This window comes from Bos indicus, chromosome 24 (genome assembly GCF_029378745.1).
Source record: "Bos indicus isolate NIAB-ARS_2022 breed Sahiwal x Tharparkar chromosome 24, NIAB-ARS_B.indTharparkar_mat_pri_1.0, whole genome shotgun sequence".
Taxonomy (NCBI): domain Eukaryota; kingdom Metazoa; phylum Chordata; class Mammalia; order Artiodactyla; family Bovidae; genus Bos; species Bos indicus.
The window spans coordinates 57,163,039-57,181,629 of NC_091783.1; the positions used below are offsets into that span (position 1 = coordinate 57,163,039).

General features: G+C 46.6%; 1 protein-coding gene across 1 annotated transcript in view; it reads right to left on the minus strand.

Moving 5' to 3' along the window:
* Positions 1–18,591, minus strand: part of FECH (ferrochelatase) — a 35,794-nt gene extending 17,203 nt beyond the window's left edge. Inside the window, exons 1-4 of the mRNA XM_019986786.2 lie at positions 18,437–18,591; positions 12,578–12,704; positions 6,242–6,361; positions 4,440–4,588 (exon numbers count right to left, since the gene is read on the minus strand). Of these exons, the coding sequence (XP_019842345.2) occupies positions 4,440–4,588; positions 6,242–6,361; positions 12,578–12,704; positions 18,437–18,482 (442 nt within the window). The 5' untranslated portion in view covers positions 18,483–18,591. The remainder of the gene's footprint in view (positions 1–4,439; positions 4,589–6,241; positions 6,362–12,577; positions 12,705–18,436) is intronic.

Genomic DNA, 18,591 nt, shown 5'->3' on the forward strand with positions numbered 1-18,591 from the left:
GGAGCTCTTGGTGCTCTGAGCTGGGGCTGAAGTGGACTTTGCTTTCTGATCTATTTTGAGACAATACAACGATCAGACTGACAGAGCAAGATCCCCCAAACGCTGTGGGTCAACCAGCTTCTGGCGTTTTTCTTTCCGCTGCCGGGAGTTGAAAGCCACAGCCTAAAGGCCCGGGGCCTGGGAGTTTCTCAGATGTTACAGACTCAGAGAGGTGGAGGCCTCCCTCACAGATAAAGGCAGGGCGGCGACCATATCTGGAGGTGAGACAGAGAAAAATACTCTGGAAAGAACAGATAATGCCTTCCAAACGGTCCAGTTCAAGACGGCCCGCAAAAACATGTTTCAGAAAAAGCGACAAGGCACTGGGCCTCTCCTGAGGAGCCAGCAAGCCTTCACAGGGCTCCCAGCTACCGCGGGGAGACGAAGGCGGCTCCAGGGTGTCAACCAGCAGAGCCCCGTCTGGTGGGCACCACATCCAGCCAGAGCGAGCCCGCAACACGCGACTTGCTGACCCTGCCTCGTCCAGCCTCAGAGCAGATGCCCAGTGAACACTCTTTGGTGAGAACTACAGAGAAGTAAAAAAAAAAAAAAAAGAAACAAACAGAAAAACCATTTTTTTAAATGGTAAAACTTCGTTAACCTCCTCTCCATTCATTTAGCGATGGGCGATAATTCAACTATCATGGGCAATAGTTCAAACGTCTGATTCGTACGTGACTCTTTGAGAGAAGGGCATGAAGTTATTATGATGCTTTTTAACTTGTAGCCGATCATGGTGAATAAGAAAAGATCAAATCTTCTGAATTTCTATTGTGTAACCATGCTAATGCCTCCAGGATTATCTGATTTTAATGTTCACAGTGATCCTAGGAGTGGGAGTGTGTTGTCATCCCCATTTTCCAGATGGGGCTCAGCGAGTGGAGTCATCTGCCTGATCTCACACAACCAGGAATGGGGAAGCCAGCTGCACCTGAAATGACCCCATTTCGCATCCAATAAAGAATAAAAGTCTTTCACTGAGTAGACTTACTCAAGAGCTTCACTGACAGCAGGCACAGTGCATGTAACTAGATATCGTTTGTAAAATATGTTTCACTATATTCCTTTTTTTAAAAAAGGATCATGTATGATCAATCATTTTTGGCTGTGCTGGGTCTTTGCTGCAGCACATGGGCTTTCTCTGCCTGCGGTGAGCAGAGGCTGCTCTCCAGCTGCCCTGAGCAAGCTTCTCATTGCAGCGGCTTCTCTTGATGCGGAGCACAGGGCTCTAGGTGCACAGGCTTCAGAAGCTGTGGGCCCAGGCTCAGGCTGCTCCGAGGCAGGTGGAACCTTCCTGGACCAGGAATAGAACCCGTGTCCCCTGCACTGGCAGGCGAATCTCTAACCATTAGACCACCAGGGAAGCCCTAAAAATGTATCTTAGATTTAGACTTGTCATGAACTGTAATGACTACATCTCTCATCTGTGTTCCTTCTGTCTTCCTTAAATGAGCGCAGTGCAGTCTAACTCTGTGAAACTGATTCCAAGTTATATTACCTCATGGAGTGCACTGTATTTAGTCAATACTCAATTTTGTGCAGAGCCTGTGCAAGTCTCAAACTGTCTATCCTGGCTACCAAGTAACCACTGTTTGCCCCCCAAATGGGAATATGAAACATTCTTATCTGGTTGTAATCATCACATTTTTTGTTTGCTTATTTGCCTAAAGAGAACTTTTCCAAATATACATAAACAAATAGACATAGTTCTGAAATAAACTTTATAATTTTACAGGATTAAAAACTATAAGATGGGAGGAGGAATGAGAAAGAGATGCCGAGACAGGAAGCAGGAAGCAGGAAGGAAAAGCAGCCAGGAGGGAACCCGTGCCAGTCCCGAGGCGGCTGGGGGCCCACTGCAGGCTTCAGGTCTACCCAGCGAAGTGTGACCAGCAGGATGAAAAACTTCCAGGTAACCTGGGGGAGCCCCTGAGGGAGCCACGGACCCACGCCTGGTAATCACCTTATTAGTCTTTCACGCAAAGTTCCCCCAAAGAAGCTGCCAAACCTTGAGGCTGTTTGCAACATCCTCGTCAGCCGCCATACTGGTTTTGTAGAGAATCGCTCCAGTAAGCCTTCAGCAGATTTTCCTCTGGGCCCCTGAAGCAGACTGGCCTGTAGCAGCAAGGCCTCACGAGACTAGAAGCTTCTGGTGAGTAGAAGCCATGTGTTTCGACTTTGAGTAGCAGCGTGAACCAGGGAAGGGCACTGGCTGGGCCACTGATGAATGCCTGTGTGGGTGCTCATGGGCCTCCTTAAACACCCCCACTGCCGCCAGAGCAGGCCTGCTTGGCGGACGAGATGGTCATCTACCACGCAGAAAAAAGGCAGAATTGAACTTGTCTACATCAGAGAGTCCCATGTATAGGCCGCAGAGACTGGTGACATGCCCTAGGGTCAACACCAGGTGTCTGACAGGGAGCAGACTATTGCTGTTCAGTCGCTACGTCGTGTCTGACTCCTTGTGAACCCATGGACGGCAGCACACCAGGCTCCTCTGTCCTCTACCGTCTCCCAGAGTTTGCTCAAATTCATGTCCATTTGCGTCGGTGATGCTATCTAACCATCTCATCCTCTGCCGCCTTCTCTGTTTGCCTTCAATCTTTCCCCGAATCAGGGTCTGGGACACTGATGATCAGGGAATGGGACGCTGGGGTAAATTCAGGTCATTCTACGGGGCTCTTTCCAGGCCGCCCTGGGAGGCGGAGGCCACGGCTGTCCTGCCTGGCCTGGACAAGCCAGCAGCCTCACCACATAGAGGGGACAAGGAAGGACGCATGGGTATTCCTTTTCCAAGGCTGACAACTCCACTAGGGCCTTTATGGTGATGGGCGCTGGGCCAAGATGTCAACAGGAAAATGGTGTCTTCTCAGCACCTTTGTCCACTGAGGGCAGCACGGCAGCTGCAGATCTGGTTCACGCTGAACCTTTTATTGTGATAAACTGTTAATGACTAGAGAGAGTGTTCTCTATCAGGTGTATGGTGAGGTCAGTCACGTTTCCCTCACCGGACAATTTAAAAGACACACTGTGTCACATGTGGCTGAACTGTGTCAGCAGCGCCCTGCAGCCACAAGCGAAGGGAGCGAGCGAAGCGGATAGTCAGAGGCACAACTGAACAATTTTCCAAGTGAGAAGCCCTGCCAAGGGCCAGAGCCCATTGTCCCACGTGTGATCCAAACCCGTGGGTTCCAAGAGCAACTCGAGTCAATACTCGATGAGATGCTTTCGGTTCTGCCTAGCGGGCCTCTCTCCTCGACGGTCCCCACTATGTCTCACTCCTGTCCTGATCCTGAACCCTAAATTGCCAGCAATGAACTCGTTTCATGTGTCCTAAGATGCACATTTTTTAACACCTTGCATTGGTCTACAGCAGACGCTGTCTTAAAATTAACTGGCAGAGGTCTTATGTCTTCGTGAATCCCATGGACAGAGGAGCCTGGCAGGCTACAGTCCATAGGGTCAAAAAGAGTTAGACACGACTGAAGCGACTTAGCACACATGCACATTATACAAAAACAATGGTGCGTCCTGCGATCAATTGAATACAGCACCTCGAGTTCCTTCGAGCAGTTAATGTTTCATTGTGTACATTATAATTTGTGTTAGAGGTTCTCAGAGAACAGCCACCAGATGGACACAACCCTCTTTAGTGCCATGCCCGACGAGGCGCTTAAATGACTCACAAGGGTGCTGCCAAGAGCTGGAAGCGGTTGCTGAAAGTTGCGTAGAGACCACGGCTGCAGTGACAGCTGCTGACTCTGCTCTAAAGGCTGATCTAATTAGCCATCCACACAGAACTAAGTCACTAAGTCACTCAGTTGTGTATGACTCTTTGTGACCCTATGGGACTGTAGCCCACCAGGCTCCTCTGTCCATGGGATTCTCCAGGCAAGAATTTTGGAGTGGGTTGCCATGCCGTCCTCCAGGGAATCTTCCCAACCCGGGATCGAACCCACATCTCTTACATCTCCTGCATTGGCAGGCAGGTTCTTTACCACTAGCACCATCTGGGAAGCAGCAGCCTCAACTGATTTCCCAAAGATTTCTTTCTTCTCAGGACGATGATCTGTGCCTCTTTTTTTTTCACGGTTGGTAGCCTCTTCCTTATAATCCAGTTCAGCACACACCTCCAACTTCCTTTTGAGGCTAATGTTCCAAAACCTTAGTTTTCCATTTGTAACATAAGGAAGTAGTAGAAAAGGATATACAGCTGAGAACAGAGGATAATTATAACACCAGAGAACTGAGGTCAGTGGCTGGGCCATCATGTAGGAACCCCCGCAAATCGAGAGCTGCTGGTACCCAGAACAGCATTTGGCATCCAATAACGTTGTGAATTTCATAATTACCCCTTGAAAGAACAAGGCTAGTGGGACATGAGTTGAGAAATGCCCTACCTGTGTGTGGGGACAGCTCATCCAGCAGCTTCACCATGCCTTCCCCCTGCTTGGAGGTCCACATCTTGATGGGCGATCCGCCTCCGATCCTGCGGTACTGCTCCTGAATTTTGGGGGTTCGGCGTTTGGCGATGAATGGTCCCAGCTTACTAAATCATTGAACATCAAAATCATTTTATTCCAGCTTAAGCAACCTCAGAAACATTTTCTACTCGATTTAAAACAAAAGAAAAAAAAGGCAAAATTTAAGAAGAGCCTAATAAATCAAGCCTTTAGAAACAGAAGCTCAAGGTCACGGACACCAGCCAGCTCTTTTGACCCAGACTAGATAGAGAACCCGCTGGTCCCCGAGGAGCAGCCTCCTCTGCCCCACAAGCGGCTCTGGTGGCAGGAGCCCACCACCCGTGCAGAGCCTGCGGCTGTGTGCCAGCCCCTAAGTTAACCACTCTTGATCCTGCACCTACAAGAGCTGGGACAAACCAGACATCTGGCAGTGCACAGCCCTCTTAATCCAAGAAAACGACATTAATCCCAAAATGCACTTGCTCACGTGAGCAAAGACGTATGGGCAAGCATGTTCACTGAACACTGAACACAGTCCAAGTGTCCACCAGTGAGGCACTGGTTAAATAAATGAAGGTATGCCCACACCGTGCAGTTCTACACAGCCATGGAAACAGAATGAGCCAGATCTATACCATGTGTTACGGAATAATCTCCAAGAAACATTATTAAGTTTCAAACAAAAAGTAGCAAAGTGACAAATAACATACATGAACCCATTCACATTTGTGTAAAGGGGGGGATTGTGTGTGTGTGTATATACTTGGATGTCCATGGACTACTTCTGGACCTAAGAGCACTTACCTCTGGGGTGGGTTAGTGGAAGGCTAGAGTCCAAGGGGAAAGAGACACCCACTTTTTACTGTAAATACTTTTTAATTGTTTGCATTTTTATCATATGCATGCATAATTTTTTTTATTTAAAAACTATTTTAAAGAAAAAGAAAAGGGCTGCCCTGGTGGTTTAGTGGTAAATTCCATTGCCAATGCAGGAGACACGGGTTTAATCCCTAGGCCAGGAAGATCCCACATGCCACAGAGCAACTAAGCCCGTGCACCACAACTTCTGAGCCTGTGCCCTAGAGCCCGGGAGCTGCAACTCCTGAGCCCACATTCCGCAACTCCTGAAGCCCAGGGACCCTGGAGCCCATGCTCTACAACAAGTAGAGTGCAGTGCACTCTACAACAGTGCAATGAGAAGCCTGCACGCTGCAACTGGAAACGCTCGCTGCAACTACAGAAAAGCCTGTGCAGCAACAGAGACCCAGCACAGCCAAAAATAAATAAAATGATTTTTCAAAGATAAAGGAGAGAAGGAAGAAGGGAAGAAAGAAAGAAGGGAAGAAGGACAGCAAGACTCCACCTTTACATCGCAAACGAATCATACTCATTGCTTCCCTGAGTGTCAGCCAGTCATCAAGCACCAGGCACAAATGTATCTCCAAAGATCTTTAAAGGTCCTTCTGCAGTGTGTCCAGACCACCGCGATTTCCAGAGCTCTGGGGAGGAAAGGGCTCAGGGGGAATCCTTATTGACTGGCTTTCTCTCTCCCCTGCAATTCTTCTGATATCATAGCTTTCTCATAGCCAACAGAAAAACGCTGCTGCTGCTCCAGCCCTAACCAATATGCATTAAAACCATTTTTTTTTTCTTCTGGAAACTACAGAAATGAGACCCAGGGAGGGCAAAATGTACCACACAGGTCATGGATAAAGGACAGGCGTCCGCACGGATCTTACTCTTGGACGGGGAGCGTCATGAGGTCTTGGTCCAGGAAGAGCCTCTGAAGGAAGTCCTGGACTTCTTCGATGGTTTCCGGGCCCCCCATGTTCAGCATCAATATTCCAGTCCTCGGCTTCCTGCATAAAACAAAAGGTAAGAGTGGGTTTGAAGTACTTCTCATTTTCCTCTGAGGTAGGCTCTTGGTTCAGCCAGCAGACTCTCACCTCGGCTGTCAATGCAAAGACCAAAACGGTGGATGGCAGGTCTCGTCACGGCCGTCGCAGTGAATGCAAGGGGCCAGGTCAGCTCAGTCTCAGGCCCAGCTCAGACGCTGACCCTCACCTCCTAGCTCCAACCCGGCCCCTAGACGTCCCTGGGCACCCAATGTTTCTCTATTAAATTGCCAGCTCTGAACAAAGACCCCATTCTTTGGGGACTGAGGGTCAAAGTATAAACCTAAAATTGTCCTGAGGAGGAAACTCCTGTTCACAAGACTGCCTCATGACTACACAGGTTACCTGATCTCTCCAGGCTTAAGTCTCCTCGTCTGTAAAATAGACAGGTTACTTGGAGGATTAAGCGGATAACATGCTCGGTCATTTAGCATGAGCCAGCACATACGGTAGGTTCCATCCTACACAGCAGAGCCGTGGCTGCTGCTGCTGCTGCTAAGTCCTTCAATCGTGTCTGACTCTAGTGACCCCATGGACTGCAGCCCACCAGGCTTCCCGTCCATGGGATTTTCTAGGCAAAAGTACTGGGGTGGGGTGTCATTGCCTTCTCCAGCAGAGCCGTGGGCATCCCTATAATTTTAAACCTCCACAGTGAACTACTAGCCCAGTTCTCTCTCTAAATAAATACATCCTTATTTATTCCCTTCTCTTTGGTTAATTATTATATTATTACTGACCTAAGTTATTCCCTGCTACTCCGCTTCCTTCTCCAGAGCCTGCCTGGACTCCTTTTCAGGGTCTCCTGCTGTGATGAACTACATTTCTCACTTTCCCCGCACCTCTCCACCCTTCGCCTAAAACCCAACTACTTGAGCAACTCCTACGAAACACCAGTCTAAATTACTCAAGTTGGTTCCAAGCTAAAGAATCAACCATTACTGAATGAGCAAAGAGAAACAAAAAAGAAAGTCAAGCAGCTTCTGGGACCTTTTTTAAAAAAAACGACTGTGCAAAAATCCAATATGTGCACAAGGTTAGGCGACCGTTACAGCTTTCTAATTCCTAAACATTTTCGTCACCCTCAAAAAACTCTCATACCCGTGACAACTATTCCCCATCCCCCCTGGCCCTCACCCCTGGCAACCTCTAATCTGCTTACGATTTGCCTATTCATTGAAACAGAATCATTTCTGGCCTATTGGCCTAAATAATATTATATGTGGTTTTCTGTGTCTGGTTTTTCACTTAGCATAAAATTTGCAAGGTTCATTCATGTTGTAGCACGAATCAGTACTTCTTTCCTTTTTGTTGCCAAATAATATTCCATCATTTGGATATCCTCTCCACTCACTCTTGATAAAATGAGAAATAAGCAGCCTCACATTTATTTAAAACGCCATTATTACAAATGCTGAGGGGTCTATTTTCTCAGTCTCCTACGCCAAAACCACCTCCAGTTAAAGCAGTGACTGGAGCAATCCTGCTGGGATGGCTCTCTTTTGGAAGATTGCTCGTATAGGGTTCTAAAGCTAATGATATGATGACAGTTTAATTGCAGTTTTTTAAAAAGTGTCAGTCATGTTTGGCAATCATCTTAGGCAATAGAGTGGGTCAAATTTATACAAGTGGAAACTGTTTTCTTGATCGAACACACTTTAGATGGATGAAGTAGATATCTGAATTCTCGGCCTAAATTTTCAAAATAAGAACCAATCCCTGGGGAAAGGGAAGAGCTGCATTACAACAAAGTCAAGGATTTTCTCATTTAGACCCCACTGTATAGATTAACCAAGGTCACTTTTCCCACCATTGTCTTAGGCCGGGGTTTCTTGACCTCAGCCCTGCTAATGCTGGTAGCTGGGTAATCCTTTGTTATGGGGCTGACTTGTGTATTGTAGGAGGTTAGTAGCTACATTGGCCTCCAGTTACTAGACGGTAATAGCACACGCCGCACCCCAGCTGTGACAACCAAAAACGTCTCCAGTTATTGCCAAATATGTCCCAGGGGACAAAAATATCCACTCCCCACCCTCTGTTCAGAACCAGTATGTTAGAGAAAGGGGTTTAGTCTCCTTTTACCAAACCAAACAACGACTTTGAAGTTACTGTTCCATAACTTTTCCACACCCTCTGACCAGAAGTCGTATCAATGAATTAACTAACCTGCGTTTGGTTTTCTTTTCTTGATACTTGAAAATTCCAGATTCATTATATTGTGAAACTGCAATATTCCCTTAATCTTTCTACTTAGGCCACTGGTGTTCTCCTGGGATTCTGTCTTTCACCCTCAAAAAGCTGTGACTCACAATAAATTAAGTGCATTTTTCCGTGGATTGCTGCCAGTTAACAGATTACTGGTTAAGAGACTTACCTAAGCCACAGAGGGTATCAATGTGCAAACGGGATTTAGAACTGTTTTTCATCTATAACACCTGAGCTCAGAACAAGAGTGGTTTTAAATGGGATGTTACTCTGTCCTGCAAACCCATGTTTTTGCAAACCATGTTGATCTTATACATGAAAGAGACACACGATGTGAAAATACCTAAATACACGTGCACTTAATTCAGAACTGTGCTGTGCATGATGAATGGAGCATTAGGAAGCCCTAGTCTGACGCCCTTTATTCCCAGACGTGAAGAGCAAAGCTTTAGTCAAGGGTCAACATCTCCTCTCCCCTCCAGACACAGCACATCTGAGACCAAGGTCTGATTGGCCAAGTTCCCTTTGTTTGAATGGTAAACGTGTTCACGGCAAACATATTCAAAGTTTCTCATTTGAAAAGTTTGCCACATTCTGCCATTTATATTCTTGACTTCTCAAAATAGAAGGTTTTTTCCTTTGAACTGTTAATTGGACAAAACCAAAATTGAAGCTCATCAATTAATAAAGGAACAAAATAATTCTACTTTGCTGTATATAATTGGCATCAAGATTAAAAAAAAAAAATACAAATCCCAGCTCTTCATTAAATCCCCTAGATGTAATTGGCCAGAGGATCTCTGCCGCCTCTAGAACAGGGTTTGGCAAACTCCAGTCCATCGGCCAAATTTGACCCCATGCTCCCTGACTGCTTTTGTAAATAAAGTTTTATTGGAATAGAGTTCCATTCATTTGTTTACATATCAGCAGTGGCTGCTCTCACATTGCAATGGGAAAGGTGAATAGCAGTAAACAAGACCAAATGGCCCATAAAGCCTAAAAAAATCACTCAGGGCTTTGCAGACAAATTTGTACTGTAGTATCGTCTAGTGCAGTCTGAGCACTAAGCAACACAAGGCCTTCATCATATCTGGCATCAGAATGACTCACAAAGACACCAATTCATTGTCATTGTTCAGTTGCTAAGTGATGTCTGACTCTTTGAGACACCATGGACTACAGCACTCCAGGCTTCCCTGTCCTTCACTAGCTCTTGGAGTTTGCTCAAATTCATGTTCATTGAGTCAGTGATGCCATCCAACCATCTCATCCTTTGCCACCCCTTCCTCCTGCCTTCAATCTTTCCCAGCATCAGGGTCTTTTCCAGTGAGTCGTCTCTTCACATCAAGTGGCCAAAGTATTGTAGCTTCAGCTCCAGCATCAATCCTTCCAATGAATATTCAGGGTTGATTTCCTTTAGGATCAACTGGTTTGATCTCCTTGCAGTCCAAGGGACTCTCAAGAGTCTTCTCCAACACAATTAGAAAGCATCAATTCTTCAGTACTCAGCCTTCTTTATGGTCCAACTCTCACATCCATACAGGACTACTTGAAATACCATAGCTTTGACTATATGGACCTCTGTCGGCAAAGTGATGTCTCTGCTTCTTAATATTAGGTCTAGGTTGGTCACAGCTTTCCTTCTAAGGAGCAAGTGTCTCTTAATTTCATGGCAGCACTCACTTCATTATTTCTCTTTTTTTTAAATGGTGACTTAAAAAAATGTATTTATTTTTGGCTGTACTAGGTCTTCGTTGCTGAGCAGTCTTTCTCTAGTTGCTCAGAGTGGGGGCTACTCTTCAGTTGGGGCGCACAGGCTTCTCACTGTGGTGACTTCTCTTGTTGCAGAGCGCAGGCTCTAGGCACTCGGGTTTCATTAGCTGCAGTGCATGGGCTCAGCAGCTGCGGCACGTGGGCTTGGCTGCTCCTCAGCATGTGAGATCTTCCCAGACCAGGGACTGGACCCATGTCCCCTGCACTGTCAGGTGGATTCCTAACTACTGGAGCACCAGGGGAGTTCTATCATCTCTTGTATTCAAATACCAGAAATAACCAGTGTGCTCTATAACATGGATAAATAAATCATGATTTAATAAAATACTCTTCAGTGAGTGAAAGTCGCTCAGTCCTGTCTGACTCTTTGCAACCCCATGGATTGTAGCCTGCCAGGCTCCACTGTCCACGGAATTCTCCAGGCCACAATACTGGAGTGGTTAGCCATTCCCTTTTCCAGGGGATCTTCCCCACCCAGGGATCAAATCCAGGTCTCCCACATTGAAGGCAGATTATTTACCAGCTGAGCCACCAGAGAAGCCCAAGAATACTGGAGTGGGTAGCCTATCCCTTCTCCAGCAGATTGTCCCAACCCAGGAATCAAACCAGGGTGTCCTGCATTGCAGGCAGTTTCTTTACCAGCTGAGCTACCAGGAAATACTTTTAGGCTATTAAAATAATATAAACTTTTTATAGTTACGTGACAGTCATATTATTAAACAAAAACAGGAAGTTATAAAAATAATTTATGCAACATTATCACATTTTGATAAATATATACTGAGTAAATATTAATAGGTATACAAGTAAATATTAATAGATACAAGTATAGAGACAAGATACTGGGTGGTGAGATTATCAGATTTTTTTCTCCTGTCTGTACTTTCTAAAATGAACTGATTTCTTTTCTATAAATATGACATAAAGTTACTTACTAGAATTTGGGAGTTTTTTTATTTTTTTTAATTCAATTTTAATCATTTAATCTTAAGGCTATTTATGTTGTTGACTTTGGCCACTAGGATAACATAGTAAAAAAATAATTTTTCTCCCAGGGTTCCACATCCAATCAGTTCTTCAGGTTACACCAAACCCTAAATATTTAAAGCACTCTGTACTATGGCTGGGATGAGAAAAGAGGGGCAGGACGGGGGGAGAAATGGCTTCCTGCTGGGCCTGCCCCAGGACACAGACAGCATCTGTGCTTCCAGTCTTCCTCCCCATGGGTGCTCTTTTAGGACGCCCAAGAGTCAAAAGGAGTTGACTTGGGCCCCACCCTGGTGCCCGATCCCCAACAAATCTCAGTTCCCTGCAGATGCTCAATCATCATGCCCAGGGTCACACGCGACAAAAAGTAACAAACACAAAATAAAACTGTTTTATTTTCAAAGCTGTAGAACTCCGGCAGAACAACTGGTCTACCAGAAAGGTCAGGGAGTTAATGGCTCACAGCTACTTTCTTTCTCTCTTGCCCAGTGTTCAAGTGTGCTACTTCCATCTGTGTACTTGTCTAAAAAGTGCCCGTTATAGTCTTCTAATGCCTCTGTACCAGAGGGAGACTTGAAAACAGCTGTGGCTTCTGATATTGAAAAGGATACTCGGCAGCAACGCCAGGCCTGCTGACGTCCAAGCTGCAAACAGCAGAGGCGAGGGAGGGGACGTGCTTTGTTCTTTGATAAACTGTAAATCCTATCATGTTGTTTATAATTATGTTCAATGGGTTTGACAGTTTACTACAGAAATTTGTGGTAGATTAGTTATTCTTTTCCCTGCACAGGACATGTATTTCATAAGTATAATTATGTTAGGTTCATAAACACATTTCCAGCATACACATAATCTCTGTTACATGACGTGTTCCAGAACTAAGTTCCCGCCTGATTTGCAGACTGCACACAACTCTGTGTCCTTTAACAAAAGCCCTGTGGGATTTTTATTTGTCAAGCAGATCTCAATGAAGCTGGGCAAAAAAGTTTAATTTTTAAAAAATGGAAAAAATCTATCAAAATTCAAAACAACTTGTAAAGCCTTAATTGGAGGTGAAATCTATAGTTTAACAGCTTTTGAAAGGAAGCCAAGAAAATAACATACCACTTCTTACATACTGGGTTTTCCCAATACCTCTCCTCCTAGGTAGCTGGTATCCACTGGTGTTTACGTCAGAAAAAAGGAAATCCTGATTAGTATGTAAAGTCAGACTCATACCTGTTCCCCGGCTGAGCCTGAGGCTTGGGGCTTCTGGCACGCTGGGCGGTTTCCGTGGCGGCCGCCGCTGTGGCCGCACCTGACTGGCACCTCCGTGGCTGACAGGCCCTTGAGCCGCCGTACAGCACTGTGACAAAATTAAAGTGGCAGCATGAAATCTAGCTGGAAAGTAATTTCTTTTGAAGAGACCCTCAGAGCATAATTCCTGGATTTAACATTTAAAGGGATGCTACAGCAGAGGCGATTTCCCCAGCATTTCTCTGCAGGTGGGTGCAGGCTCTTAAGTCCCGTCTGAGGGGATGGGGTGGTGTCCCCTGGGATGGCGTATCACAGCTGCCTGCACGCAACCTTCTTGGAAGCCTCCTCTCCCTGCTTTGGCTGCCGGTTTTCATATGATCCCTCAAGAGAATCACTGCATGTTATGATGGCAACATGCTACTCATGAAGGTAAGGAGCCGGTAGAAAAGGTTCAGACCACTGATTAGAGTGGCACGCATGTGTGCTAAGTTGCTTCAGTCGTGTCCAGTTCTTTGTGACCCCGTGGACTGTAGCCCGCCAGGCTCCTCTGTCCATGGGAATCTCCAGGCAAGAATACCTGAGTGGGTTGCTGTGCCCTCCTCTGGGGGATATTCCCGACCCAGGGGTTGAACTCACGTCTCTTATGTCTCCTGCACTAGCAGGCGGGTTCTTTGCCACTGGTGCCACCTGGGAAGCTGGGCCAGTTTTCCACACTGGCATAAATCTCATATCTACCTATGAGCCTTCTCCAGTATGGCACTGGGACTGAGAACCCCAGGATCGAGCCTGGACTCTGACAAGCTGGGAGAATCCTTGTTTTCAAGGGCCGATGCTGGCCCTCCTCCTTCTCCACTCCACTCCACGGGGTATGCCATCTGTACCGCCAAGGATTCGTGAACTTCCAAAGTCACCCCCTGCCCCGCACAATTTCTGACCAGGCTCGCCAGTGCCTAGGACCCCATATTCCCTGAGTCCAAAGCCTCACTTTCAGGGTCCGCAGGCCTCTGCGGTGTCCATCCTCCTGAGGGTGGACTGTACCATCAGTATTAGTCATTCTTGACCTGAAGGGTAGCCAGTGGGTGGCTGCTCATGCGGTCAAGAGTGGAACTTGAACATGAACACTGGAGTAGGCACAAGACTCTTCATCATGCCAGCAGGCCAGGCATGGAGAGAGAAGCAGGGAGGTCTGCCCACCAGAGGCAACTTGCTCAAGGCCCTGGCATTTACACAGCAACTGTGAAGAGTTCAAGAGTTCACCCTTCCAGCCATTATCAAGGTCTATTTGTCAGCATAGCAGAACAGAACATAAAACAGTCTGCTAGCTGGCTATCTACGGGTCTTGTCCCAGGCACCTTAAGACTTAGTTGTGGGCCTGTAGAGTGGAGGAGGGCAGGGGCCATACCCCGTTACAGCCTAGAGAGCATTCATCGTTAAACAACACGGAGTGAAGTGAAACGGAAGCCACGCAGTAGGTACTGAAGCTGGCAATGCGGGACAGTGGTTACTACCGTGCCCCGCGGCATACACACGACTTCCCCACCCCGTTCTCAAACCAGCAGGTCTCACACCAACGTGAAAGCAATCTCCTTCTACCCTCCTCCCACTTACGAGTCAAAGGCGTTCTGGTGAGGGACTCGGGCTGTGGACCAGCAGGTGGAACTCTCGACAGTTCTGCCACTGACTAGTAACAGAACTGGGACTGGCTTGTAATCTTTCTGACCCTTACTTTCCCATCAAAAAATGATGACACCCTGCTATTCACAGCCTCCTGGTAAACATTACAGCAGGTAAGACCAGTGGAGTAATTTGCACAACGCCTGAAGGTGGCACTAGCAGTAAAGAATCCAATGCAGGCGCCTTAAAGACACCTGGGTTCGATCCCTGGGTCGGGAAGTTAGTTCCCCAGGAGAAGGGAATGTCACCCCACTCCAGGATTCTTGCCTGAAAAACTCCACGGGCAGAGGAGCCTGGTGGGCTACAGTCCAGGGGGTCACAAAAAGTCAGACACGACTGAGCATGCATTCATACATATAATTAGCGCCCGTATCATTTTCTTCTGTGTCTAGAGCATCCGGGCTACACCTGCTTCAATTTTTTTTTTAATTTTAATCACCTGGCATGTCTATAAAACATAGGAGAATGGTATTTCCAGGCCAGTTAGATTTCCAGCTATCCAGATTGTGCACATGCTCAGCAGAGCTAATAACATGAGCTTGAGCCAAACAATCCTTAACTCAAAGCAGAAGTGCAAAGACTGAAATGCAGAAGTGCAAGCCCACTCAAATGAAGTCTCGCACCAACTCCCATCTCCTTGTTTTAGACAAGCCCAATTCTGAACTGCATGATGAGACCTAAGCAGGCTCTCAATCAAGCCACCATGTCCCCAGTTCCTTATACGAATGAGGTTATATCAGATTCTATGGGGTATCAGAATGGAAATTTGGCATTACACAATTTGACTTTTAGTACTATAATAAGCTTTCCTCCTGCAAACTTTAAAAGGGGATGGGGTGGGGGTGGGGGCAAAAAGGGGTGAGTCTCCAACCAGTACATTAGTATTTCTTAGAACAATTTGGGAGCTGGGAGCTTTTTGAGCTGCTACACTATGGTCATGCCCTTAACTTACAAAATTCTCTTCTCTGAGGTGAAACACATTCTCAAAGAAGGGTGATGCTGCTAAAAAAAATGGATCCTTTCTGCTCAGGATATAGGGTTAACACACCCACTTCTCAAGGACTTCCCTGGTGGTCCAGTGGTAAAGAATTCCCCTGGAAACCCAGGGGACACAGGTCCCATCCCGGTTCGGGAAGATCCTACACACCTCGGGGCAACTAGCCTGTGCACCACAGCTCGAGAGTAGCCCCCACTCACCACAACTAGAGAAAGCCTACACAGTGAACACGCAGCATAGCTAAATACCAACCATCAATAATTTAAGAACAAATGAATAAAACACTCCTCTCCCCAATGATCTGAAGACTTTAGAAAAGCAGTGTGTCTCCTACTTAATGATTAGTATTAATCTATCTAAAGGAGTTTAATTATTCAAAGAACAAAATGAGACTTCTGAAAATACTCAGCTAACTGCTTGAGAGAAACTCAAAGGCACAGGTGGCATCATCTGGAGTAGACAGTGTGTTCCGAGCTAGAGAGATCCAAGTAGAAATTCCAGACAGGACCAAACGAAGTTATGTGCCAGTACTTGGGCAACTCACTGAGCTACTCTAAGCCTCACTTTTCCTCACCTGTAAAACAGTGATGAGGCCAAACTTTCAGCACTCTTGCAACGATTAGGAAAACTTTTAGAAATCTATATCCAGCCCCAAGAACAGTGCCTGGCACAATGCTGATGATTAATCAAGAAGTAAGAACACTCAATAGTAAGGACTGGCCTGCCCATAAACTAAGACCAGGTAATTCTAACCCTACTCTTGGCATGGACAACTGGTCTACCTTTGGAAGGCTTACAGACAATAAAAGCTATAAAACCAAGGGACACACAGAAGAGAAGATGGTGTAAGAAAACAAAATGTCATCAATTCCTGGACACACCAAATACATGACTTAAGACGTTCAGGAGTATTAATTGGTCCCCCAAAACCAAATTATTTAATATTTTGGCTGCCTGGGGCTGGTATACGGGAGAGTAGAAGCAAGGTGCACAAGGACCTAATGCTGCTCTTTTCTACTACATAGGAGATGAGGATTATTTTAAAAGGTCCTTATAAATACGTGTATCATTTTAAAAATCAACAGAAATAAGGTTCTATGTTAAAACTATTAATAAGCACTTGGGGAGAGGAGGCTTTAAGAATTGTTATCTATCTGATATGGAGCCACAATGTTCTAATGTATTAAACATTGATATGTATATATATTTTTATTATTCTAGATTTGCTTTTTTTCTAATTACAAAAGATATATATGCCTAACATAGAAAATTGGAAAGGAAAAGGCACAGAGAAACAATAGTTATTCTATCAACTTTCTAAAATATACATATACTATATACATATATACCAGGGAGCTTCTAATTAATTCTGTAATATGCTAAAAACACAGAATATAACATTTTGCTTTTCTACTTTGAGAATTCATTTTGAGAAATACTATTCAATTTTTCCTATCCCAGATGTTAATCCTTTCATATAAAACAAGATAAAGTAGTATGAAAGTGAAAGTGAAAATGTTACTCAGTAGTCTCAGACTCTTTTGAGACCCCATGGACTATATAGCCCACCAGCCTCCTCTGTCCATGGGACTCTCCAGGCAAGAATACTGGAGTGGCTTGGCATTCCCTTCTCCAGGGCATCTTCCCGACCTAGGGATTGAACCCAGGTATCCTGTATTGCAGCAGATTCTTTACCATCTGAGCCACCAGGGGAAATCAGTCTGTAATTCAATTGAACTTCAAATCTATTTCTGCTGTGGCTTCTGAATCCTTCCAGTTAGTTACTTATAACCTGGACAACAAAGCATTTAAAGATACTCAAATTGTTCTATGACCTCAACTCTAGAGCCTTGTTAGACTTTCTTTGCCACTGGAAAAGGTCAGTGAAAGAAAAGACTAATTTGACACTTCTTTCAGCCCTGTTACTGGCACTGGGCTCCCTTTTCTTAAAAGATAATGTCTTTCATCTCCCACTGCCCTTGCTGACCTGACTGTCATTGGACACTGCGTCCTAACAAAGGCACCTGTACTAACATATGGAGCTCAGAATGGACCCTCTCCACTCCTTCTCAGTAGGTGCCAGGTAGACAAGTTAGGGAACTTCTTTTTAAAAAATTCAATAAATCAGGTCTGGGTCTAATCAACATTCAAATGCACTAATCAAGCATCTTAGCAAGAGGCAGCCTTTTATGCAACAGTAACATTTTGAGGGTATCTATGTATCTACTGTGGGCCAGGCCCTTGGCTGCAGCCTTTACCTGTAACCAGCTAATCTTCATGGCAAGCCTATGAGGTATTACCTTCTCTGTGTCTGGCAAATTTCACGCTGGGGTGAATGCCTCACTCCGGGATGGGTGAAGGGGGGAGGCGGGAGGTTGGGCGGGGTGCGGGGCAGGTAGAAATCGCAGGAATGCTGCAGAGCTAGCTAGTGTCCCAGCCAGGTGTGTCTGAACCAGGGTCCAATCGGCCCATGTTTTGGACGCATCCTATGTTCACCTGTGTATCAGAAACCCGTGGCGTTCTCAGTGGGTCTTATTTATTCTCCAAATATCTCTAGGAAATACTAGCCCAGGCTGCCCTGGATTTTTTATTATCCAAATATCTAGTTTGGGCTAGAAAACTATTCCCCAAATACCTAATCCTGGGCTAGTATTTTCTAGCCCTGGAGTGGGTCCTGCTGCCAAGGACGAGTGAGCACCGGAGGTGCTGCCAGCGGCCAGGGCAGGGCAGCAATGGGCAAAGTGTGATCTCCGCCACCAGGGAGGGAAGCCCAGGGAGGAGACCTCTGCTGATGCTCCTGACAACGATGCCAACGTTACTGTCTCTGCGGCGGGCCCTTAACGCGCTCTGCCTCCCGTGATCACAACCATCCTGCGGCTCTCATTAGTCGTATTTTACAGATGAGATCCAAGACAGAAATTTCAGCCCCTGCTCACGGCCACCCACCTGACCCACGGGGCTCCGGAACCCCTCCCCGAGGCCGCTCAGGGTCCCTGGGTGACCCACGTAGCCCCCCTCTCGCTCCTCCCAGGGGAGGCCCCCTTTCCGGATCCCTTCTCCGCCCCTCTGCGCCCCCCGCCGCCGGTCCGGGACGTTCCCCAGGCTCCGGGGCTCCGGTGTCCGCTGCCCGCTGTCCCCGCCTCGGCGGCGGCCGCCACGGCCCCACTTACGCCGATCGCGGAGCAGGACGCCCGCAGATCGCAAGGCCGCAGCCATGTTTGCGCCGACTGAAAGCCCGGCCCGGGACCGGGGTTCCTCCGGCGGCAGCACAACCAAGAACCCGCCCCGCCAACCGCCTAGCCGCGGAGCCCAGCACCAACCAGCC